Source organism: Hibiscus syriacus, unplaced genomic scaffold, assembly GCF_006381635.1.
Source record: "Hibiscus syriacus cultivar Baekdansim isolate YM2019G1 unplaced genomic scaffold, ASM638163v2 tig00116951_pilon, whole genome shotgun sequence".
NCBI classification, from domain to species: domain Eukaryota; kingdom Viridiplantae; phylum Streptophyta; class Magnoliopsida; order Malvales; family Malvaceae; genus Hibiscus; species Hibiscus syriacus.
In genome coordinates, this window is record NW_024063482.1 from 716,255 (window position 1) to 725,678 (window position 9,424).

At 37.5% G+C, this 9,424-nt stretch overlaps 1 protein-coding gene across 2 annotated transcripts; it reads left to right on the forward strand.

The window, feature by feature from the left end:
- The first annotated feature begins 1,953 nt into the window (after positions 1 to 1,953).
- On the forward strand, positions 1,954 to 8,647 carry LOC120188901 (elongation factor G-1, mitochondrial-like). 2 transcript variants are annotated; one of them, XM_039192275.1, is made up of 21 exons: positions 2,043 to 2,447; positions 2,539 to 2,760; positions 2,860 to 2,981; positions 3,081 to 3,231; positions 4,056 to 4,127; positions 4,312 to 4,407; positions 4,499 to 4,587; positions 4,669 to 4,735; positions 5,332 to 5,370; positions 5,472 to 5,532; positions 5,717 to 5,826; positions 5,924 to 5,998; positions 6,102 to 6,170; positions 6,272 to 6,393; positions 6,642 to 6,767; positions 6,880 to 7,000; positions 7,116 to 7,216; positions 7,313 to 7,373; positions 8,210 to 8,263; positions 8,378 to 8,485; positions 8,575 to 8,647. In XM_039192275.1, the coding sequence occupies exons 1-20, from the start codon at positions 2,043 to 2,045 to the stop codon at positions 8,480 to 8,482; spliced, it is 2,268 nt and encodes a 755-aa protein (XP_039048206.1). In that variant the 3' UTR covers positions 8,483 to 8,485; positions 8,575 to 8,647. The 2 variants fall into 2 exon arrangements, with proteins under 2 accessions (XP_039048207.1, XP_039048206.1); XM_039192276.1 differs by having other exon boundaries at positions 1,954 to 2,447; positions 8,378 to 8,643.
- Positions 8,648 to 9,424: the final 777 nt, after the last annotated feature.

Consider the following 9,424-nt stretch of genomic DNA (forward strand, 5'->3'; position numbering starts at 1 on the left):
TTCCATAAATACGAGCCCCACGGAAATAGGTTCCACGCATTTTGGTCTTCTACCAATTTGATTAGATCATTTGGAATAGGTTGTCTGGCCTCTCTACCTAAAAAGCCGGCATGCAAAAGAATTAGAAGGCATACTCGGACAACGTCGATGTCATCCATCCGAGTAAAACCATCTTTCTTATTCAACAATCTTGTCAGGTCTTCTACGTGTAGATTCGGCCTCTCCAGCTCAAGAAAAACCCGGGATAGCCATGATGGGCGGGTAATGTGTCTAGTGTACCGACCTACATCATCGTGTCCGAAGCGTAGACCGGTGATTAAGAAAAACTTCTCCCGCCCAAAACACGTATACGCCGGTGGAAAATCAAACCATATCTCTTCATCACGACGTTGTATAGTCTCTGGTAGATCGCTAGTCATGGTTTGAAGAAACAGGTGTGTCAACATCGCATCTCCACCGGGATGTTGTACTTTCAACCATGGCCCGAAGCATGTATCCTCAAACATTTTTCTTTGTGCAGGTGAAAGCTTCGACGCAATTTTTTGGCCAGACTGACTTTATTTCTTAAGGTCAATTGAGCCGAATAAAATTTCTACAAAAACAATAAACATACTAAGTTAGATATACCAAAAACTACACTGTGAAGATATACCAAAAACAATAATAAACATAAAGAGTAGTAGTTTATTCTTCAAACTTAAATTTGCAACACTGTGAATTTCGTATTTGTCTTTGTTTTTTGGTTGAAGTAATGCAATTTATTCAAGTTTCAATTTGCAGAAGAAGAATAGTTTCTGAAAATGAAAATCGCAACACGAAAATGACTATCGCAACGCGAATTTGACTATCGCAACGAGATAATCGCAACGCGAAACTAAAATCGCGTTGCGATTTGCATTTCGCGTTGCGATTCTCGGTTGATTTAATAAGCAATCTAAGTGAAATGGTTAATCTATTATTGAAATTACCAATAAACTTATCATCAATTTCAATATTAAAAACCTAATAATAATGCAAAAATTTCAAAAAAGAAAATAATTAAAAAAACTAACCCTCGTTGGTTGATTTGGTTGATTTTCCATTTCTGATTGTGAGGGTGACTCTGAGAGATGGAGATAGACGGATTTCGCCGGAGATGGGGACGGATTTCGTCGGAGATGGGTGAGAGAGTGAGAGATGGAGATGGGACTGAGTTGTGATTTTAGGTTTTAGGTTATGAGTTGTGATTACGAGATATACTGTGGACGGTTCAGTGTTCCAATATATTAATATTCGTGTTTGGAATTTAAAAATAAAATACTTGGCCAGGATACTAATGGCGCTTTGAAAATCGCATTTAGATTATGTGTTATCGCGTTGCAAAAGTCAGAATCGCGTTGCGAAAGTCAGTATCTCGTTGCAATTTTGTATTATCGCATTGCGATAGTAAGTATCTCATTGCGATAGTCAGTATCGCATTGCGATTTTCCCAATTCGCGTTGCGATTTACTTATTCGCATTGCGAATTGGGAAAATCGCAACGACACTGTAGACCATCGCAACGCGATTTTCAACTATCGCAACGCGAAATGCAACGCGAATTTGCGATAATGGAGATCGCGTTGCGAATTAGCGATCGCATTGCGATTTTGTTGGTCATTTTGGCAAATCCGGAAAAAGTTGGTTAAAATCGTATATTATATGGGATTTTTGGTCACTGAGGTTATTTTCTCTTTATAATAATATATATTTTTAGGAAAAGAGCGATCACTTCGAAAGTGAGAGGTCAAAAGGTACATTAACCCAAATTTTGAAGGGAAAAAAATAAACATATTTGGATTATCAGCTATGGGCTCATGGAAAGCAAATGGGCCCAGAGGCAGACCCAAAGTACCCGACCATCAGAATTGTCACCGAACCTAAACCGTCCAATTTTCAGACCCAAATTCTCACATTTTTCTTTTATTTTTTTCAAATCAAAACCTAAAGCAAACGGGAAACTAAACCCCCCTTATCTTGGGTTTAGGGTTTTACCCACACCAAGCACAATCCACTAATCCACCATGGCGCGATTCCAAAGATCCACCGTCCCGCGCCTCCTTTACACTTTGTATTTCACCAAAGCGGCGCCGTCCTCTTCCCCTTCCCCGACCGCCTCCCTCCTCCTCGGGAACTTCGAGGTCCGCCACTTCTCAGCTGGCAGCGCCGCGCGAGCAAAGGATGACAAAGATCCATGGTGGAAAGAGTCCATGGAGCGACTCCGAAACATCGGAATCTCCGCTCACATCGACTCGGGTAAAACCACCCTGACTGAACGGGTTCTCTATTATACCGGCCGGATCCACGAGATCCACGAGGTTCGCGGGAAAGATGGCGTTGGAGCAAAGATGGATTCTATGGATTTAGAAAGAGAGAAAGGAATTACTATTCAATCTGCTGCCACGTATTGCACCTGGAAAGATTACCAGGTTCGGAAGATATATTAATTTGACACAATTTTACTACAGTGTCTTTTTCTCATTTATTAAGCTGTGCAAAAATTTTTATCTGCTGTTTTAGATTAATATAATTGATACGCCGGGTCACGTTGATTTTACAATTGAAGTGGAGAGGGCGCTGCGTGTTCTCGACGGTGCCATTTTAGTTCTTTGTAGCGTTGGTGGTGTACAAAGTCAGTCAATTACTGTTGATCGACAAATGAGAAGGTATGAGGTTCCAAGACTTGCCTTCATTAACAAGCTCGATCGAATGGGAGCTGATCCATGGAAAGTTCTCAACCAGGTACATTTGGATATACTCATGTAACTGAATATTTGTTACTGAACTTGACAGTTCACACATTTAACAGTGGTATGCTGTTCATTTTGTGTCTATTGGCAGGCTAGGTCTAAGCTTCGGCATCATGCTGCAGCTGTGCAAGTTCCGATTGGCTTGGAAGAAAATTTTAAGGGTCTTGTTGATCTTGTTCAGCAAAAAGCTTACTATTTTCATGGTTCCAGCGGGTTTGTTTCAATCTCACTGGTTTGCTTAAATTTTCTTAGACCGTAGAGCCTTCCTTCATTTCCTTTCCTTTTTTATTGGCCGTACAACAATTATTTCAGAGAAAAAGTTGTTGCTGAAGAAGTACCGGCAGATATGGAGGCTATAGTTGCTGAAAAGCGACGTGAACTAATTGAAATGGTTTCTGAAGTGGATGATAAGCTTGCTGAAGCATTTCTAAATGATGAGCCTATTTCTCCTGCTGATCTTGAGGTCTGTTTGGAGATTGATGCTTTATTTACTTATATTTTATTAACATGAAATGGACTTGTACTTGATGCTAATCGTCTAGTATCCCTTTTGAATTTATAAAATGGCTGAGAAAATAGCATGCTTGCCTTTGCTGTTACTTGACGCCCGTAAACTATTTGGAGTTGATACTTATTTCTGATAATTGAATAGGAATGTGATGGCCTTTCACTGAAATGTACAATGATCCTTCATCATTATCTATATATGCTGTAGGGGTTATGGAAGCTTTTCCTTGCCTCAAATAGTCAAATGTTAAAAATGTGAACTTAGTTTAGATTACCCAAGTGTAAACCACAGAACATTTAATTTTGATATTGTACTAACCTATGTTACCTAAATCACTAACTCCTCAGTGATTTTCGAATTGGTATGCATGTTTGGAATTCGGGAACACTAGCAATCTAATTCAGTAAAACTAGTAATCCAATTCAGTAAAACTAGTGTTCCCATTAACATATAGTTTATTACATAATTAGAGTAAGACAATCAAGTCACAAACCATAGAATTTGTTTACTTCAGAATTATAACTTCGTCTAAACATAATATTCATATATAAGTTTTAAAAAAATATTTTACATTCCAATAAATCATATTTCATTCCTACTAAATGAACCAAAAATGGCTAGCAAATTGCGTTTCAGTTTTCGTTCCTCTTACTGTACCAATCTGCGTTCCCGGAAACATTGGTCATAACAATACAATTCTATATGCTCCTGTTTCTTTTTACATAATTCTCACCATGAAGTTGATAAGAGTTCTAAAATTTGGAGCTTGCTCTGTGCAGGCAGCAGTTCGTCGGGCAACCATAGCACGGAAATTTGTTCCTGTATTCATGGGTAGTGCATTCAAAAACAAGGTATTTTTTATTGATTCTGTTCTTTGGTTTCTGTTAAATTCACATTCAACCAACTTGTGACAATAAGGCAGTCATATGAATTTCCCTTCTCATATTGTTGGAAAGGAATCAACATTGTGTAATATGTTTATTTATATGTTGGATTATTAGATGCCATTTATTTGATGGTTTCTCTTCTATGCAGGGTGTACAACCGCTTTTGGATGGTGTCCTTTGTTACTTGCCATGCCCAATTGAAGTCACTAACTATGCTCTTGATCAAACAAAGAATGAGGAGAAGGTATGAAATTGACACTACATGTACTCCCAGACAAAAAGTTTTGCTAAATATGATAAGGAACTCCCCCTCCCACCCCCTGGTTCCCGTGTAGGTTCTGTTACCCGGAAATCCAGAAGGACCGCTTGTGGCATTAGCGTTTAAGTTGGAGGAAGGGAGGTTTGGTCAACTAACATATCTAAGGTAATGCTACTGCATCATATTCCGTTGTTGTAGTTTAGTGACATTTGGTGCTTATGTTAACATTAATTTATATTTGTGAAGAGTTTACGAGGGCGTGGTTAGAAAGGGTGATTTTATTGTCAACGTAAATACAGGAAAGAAGATTAAGGTAAGCTTGTTTTCTTGTTTCATGTTCTTTTTTCATCCCTTTCTTGGGCTTCCATTTTTGTGATCTTTTCAGGCAACGCATGGTTCCATTTTCATATGCGGGAAACTACACGTCCTATTTGTTATTGTGGAGCTTTTATTTATTGTGTCTTTTTATAATGGTATTGGTCTTGAGCTAAGAAGAATTAAGACTTAGATGGGCTTCCACAGATATCAAACTAAAATATGATTTGGTTAGAATTTTGTGATTTTTGATAGAAAAGAATCAGTTGAAATTTGAAATACTGTTACCTATGATTTATGATAATTTTTTCCCACATATGCAAGTTAATTTCAGCCTAATATACAAGGTGGTTAATAAATATTTGATATTTTTTATTAATTAAAATGTTCATAAATTATAGGGTTCTTTTAGGTCAGAACATGTGTTGTTATTGGTGTTCTGGTTTATGTGATGTACTTCCATGAAGCTGAAATACTATTTTTCCCCTTTCTAATGCTATTTGTCTGTTTTTCTCCTCTTTTCCTTGATGTATAACTGCTAACCTGATCTCTGATGTTCAGTATGCAAGTTAAATATTTATCATTTTGTCCCAGGTACCTCGCTTGGTTCGGATGCATTCTAATGAAATGGAGGTTAGGCATTTCCTGACATCAGTCTTAGTAATTATGTGAATGGTTAGATCTTTGAATAGTGGCTTTATTTAATATTTTCCCTTTGGGGGTTTTGTATTCAGGACATTCAAGAGGCACATGCGGGACAAATAGTTGCAGTTTTTGGTGTAGACTGTGCTTCAGGTCTTACTCACTTTTCATATTCCTGCACAAGTGCTAGCATTTTATTTTGCAATGTTGTTTAAATTTTTTCTAGGAGTTTGACTACACCGGAGCAATAGAAATACCGAGCTGATTGCTGGTTAAGTGTATGAAGCTATTTTTTTCCCTTTCAGAACTGTCATAATGTATGGCTTTGTATTTCCAGGTGACACGTTTACTAATGGGTCTGTTAAATACACCATGACTTCTATGAATGTCCCTGAGCCGGTGATGTCATTGGCTGTTCAGCCGGTTTCAAAAGATTCTGGAGGGCAAGTGAGTGCTTTCTGGTCGCATATAAAATGCTGATCTGCATGCAGTCATTGGTATCATTAGGTGTTATCTAATGGTGAATCTTATTTCCTTGAATTAGTTTTCGAAGGCATTGAATCGATTCCAGAGAGAGGATCCTACATTCCGTGTGGGTTTGGATGCTGAAAGTGGGCAGGTGTGATATGGAAAATTATTTTCAGTGATTCTTATACTATATACTACTCAAATTTTCATTTATGAACTCACAATGTCATTTTGTTTATTTGTTTATTACAAAGACAATTATCTCTGGAATGGGAGAGCTCCATTTGGACATATATGTGGAAAGGATCAGGAGAGAATACAAGGTTTTCACCCGTTCTTTTGATGAGCATATAGGATAAAGGTTTTGAGATTTACTAGGACTAGAATTTTCACATTTTAAATAACCTATACTTCCTGATAGCAGGTTGATGCAACAGTTGGAAAGCCTCGTGTGAATTTTAGGGAGACTATAACTCAACGTGCTGAATTTGATTATTTACATAAGAAACAGTCTGGAGGACAAGGTCAATATGGACGAGTATGTGGGTAAGCATCGATCCCCACCCCACCCCCAGGCCAGTGCTTATCTTGCTATTGACATCTTAGTGATATATCTGTTTTAGTTGTAGTTCCTTGATGCCTGAATTTCATGTCTGATACTGCTCTTTTCTGTTCTGGGTTAACTGTTGTTAAAATATGTTTTAATTTTCTTTCTACAACCATTACTTGGCAGGGTTGTCTAGTCTTTTCTACCTTGTTCAATGACATGATCTGTTGATTTCTTGTATTGATAGATATGTTGAACCACTTCCACCAGGGTCTCCAATTAAGTTTGAATTTGAAAACATGATTGTTGGACAAGCTATTCCATCAAATTTTATTCCTGCGATTGAGAAGGGTTTCAGAGAAGCTGCAAATTCGTGAGTGTATTATCTTTGGTTTCCATGTTTCTGAAACTCATAAATACAGAGACCACTTTTACATAGTTTTACTGTATGATTTGAGGTTTTGCCCTTTTATTTTTATGTACAGGGGTTCATTAATTGGACATCCAGTTGAAAATATCCGGATTGTTATAACTGATGGTGCTTCTCATTCAGTAGATTCTAGTGAGCTTGCATTTAAGTTAGCTGCTATATATGCTTTCAGACAGGTATGTCTAACGAGCTTATGATGATCTGTTGTGAATTGAATGCTTCTTTTGGTTCTTCCAATTATTCTTTTTGGCAAACTATTGTTGGGTTTTCTTATTTTGACTTGTGAAACAGTGTTATAGTGCTGCAAGGCCTGTGATATTGGAACCTATAATGTTGATTGAGTTAAAAGTACCAACAGAATTTCAGGGTACAGTAGCCGGTGATATTAACAAGTTAGTCTCATGCCTTTTTCCTTTAGTGGCTTTTGGATTTGGCAAGTCATTGATCTTCAACCTTTTTCATCCGAGTTTCTGCACTTCTATGTGTAGGAGGAAAGGTGTTATAGTTGGAAATGATCAAGATAGAGATGATTCTATAATTACTGCCAATGTAAGTGGAAATTTACTTCCTTTGAAAGCTTTGGCTTAGCGGAGTTTCTTACTGCTGTATCTGGCTCTTGTTGGTCTTCTTTGTATTGGATTGAATCAATCCTTTCATCATTGTGGATAAATTTTGAAGTTGCTTTTAAGTTTGCCCGTACAAAATACTGAATTACCTTGTTACCCTTGTGTTGAGTTAAACTCAGGCTCATGTTTATTCTTGATTTTCTGTGCCTTAGATTGAATCAATCCTTTCCTCGTGTAAACTGTTTGTTATTTGTAGACCTTCAGGTTGTCTGACATTGAGCACCAATGTCGTCGTTGTTTAAAGGGATAAAGAAACATTTTGTCCATGCACTTGACAACTCTTCCCAGCGTGGTCACTGAACCTTTTTTTGGTACACATTAGTCCTGAAACTCGACAACTTTTCCTAACTTGGTCCCTTGGGTCCACATTAGCCCTGGAACTTGTCACCATTTCCAACTTGATTCTAAACTTCGATTTTGTCCCACATTTTAGTCCTTAATGAAATCCAAGTTCGGAGGCCAGGTTGGGAAAAGTTGTCAAGTTTGAAGACTTAGGTTTACGGGAAAAATGTTTACGGACCAAGGTGGGAAATGTTGTCAAAGGAAAAGTTGTCAGGATAAATGTTGCTTTATCCCTTGCTTAAATAAAGATATGTTCAATTATTCTTTGATGTGGGTATGCCATGTGCATATACCGTGTATTTCATGCATATGCTATGCTGCTCGTAAAAAATTGATTTGCCCTACATGCCAGTGCTTTCATTGCACTATGTACCTTTTCTCTGGACAGCTGAAAAATCATTTTTCATGTCTTTCCAGGTACCATTGAACAATATGTTTGGTTACTCAACATCACTTCGTTCAATGACACAGGTAAGGCTTAAAATCGATTCATAGATACAGCGCTCGGGATTTTACCCATTCACATTATCCTCTTGTGGATCTGTAAATTTATTTTCATATATGTATTGAATTGTGTATTCATAGGGTAAAGGTGAATTCACAATGGAATACAAGGAGCATTTACCAGTTTCTCAGGATGTGCAGATGCAGTTAGTAAACAATTACAAGGCCAATAAAGCAGCAGAATAAACGATGGCTGAAGGACTAGCCATAAGCACTTAACAGTGTTTTCAAGTCTATAATTTGTTGTGATATTCATATTTTTTGCTATATTTATTTAGGCTATTTGTTTGACCATATAGTAACATTTTTGGAAGCACAATAAGTTTAAACCGTCAATTTTCGGCCAACAAGAATCTCATATAGGAACTGTGTTTGAATTAGTTTTAACATGCACGCGATGTATTTGGATAGTGCGTCATATAGTTTTTATTATAACAATAATATGTAGATCTATGCAATGACTCAGATTCAGACTGCCTAAAATTAGCGATGTCCTTTCCAAGCTTAGCAGTTTTATTAGGCATACTCTGATTAGCTATTTGGTTCCAAGCACTTGGCTTTGTCCCTAAGTGTGTTAATCACACTAAGAGATGATCCGATTTTTATAGAACTCTGACACGAAGGCATCTTTGTGGAGCAATCATGGCTTTGATCTAGAGTGCATAACGGATGATCCGATTTTTCATTTTAAAGACTCATTGATATTTTGATAAGAGTTATCTCAGTGTATGTGTATATACACATTGGAAGACCTTGATGCTCTGTATGAGACGATTGGAGAAAATGACAGCAAATTGACGCTACACGGAGACAATGGATGGGGCAATAGAGGGGTAGCAGAGACACCTTGATGCTTTGGTCTAAACTAACAAATGAACGAGGTGGGAACCTCAACTAGGGTGCACAAAAAATCCGAATATCCGATTTTGCGAAAAAAATATCCGAAACCGTATTTGGGAAAAACCGGTTTTTTTTTAACCGGATCGGATTTTTTTAAACCGGTTATTTTAAACGGTTTGGAGAAAAAAACCTAGACCGGTTTTTTTACCGGATAAAAAACCGGTTTGAAAAAAACCGGTTAAAAAACCGGTTTTTATCCGGAAAAAAAACCGGTCTGGGTTTAAAAAA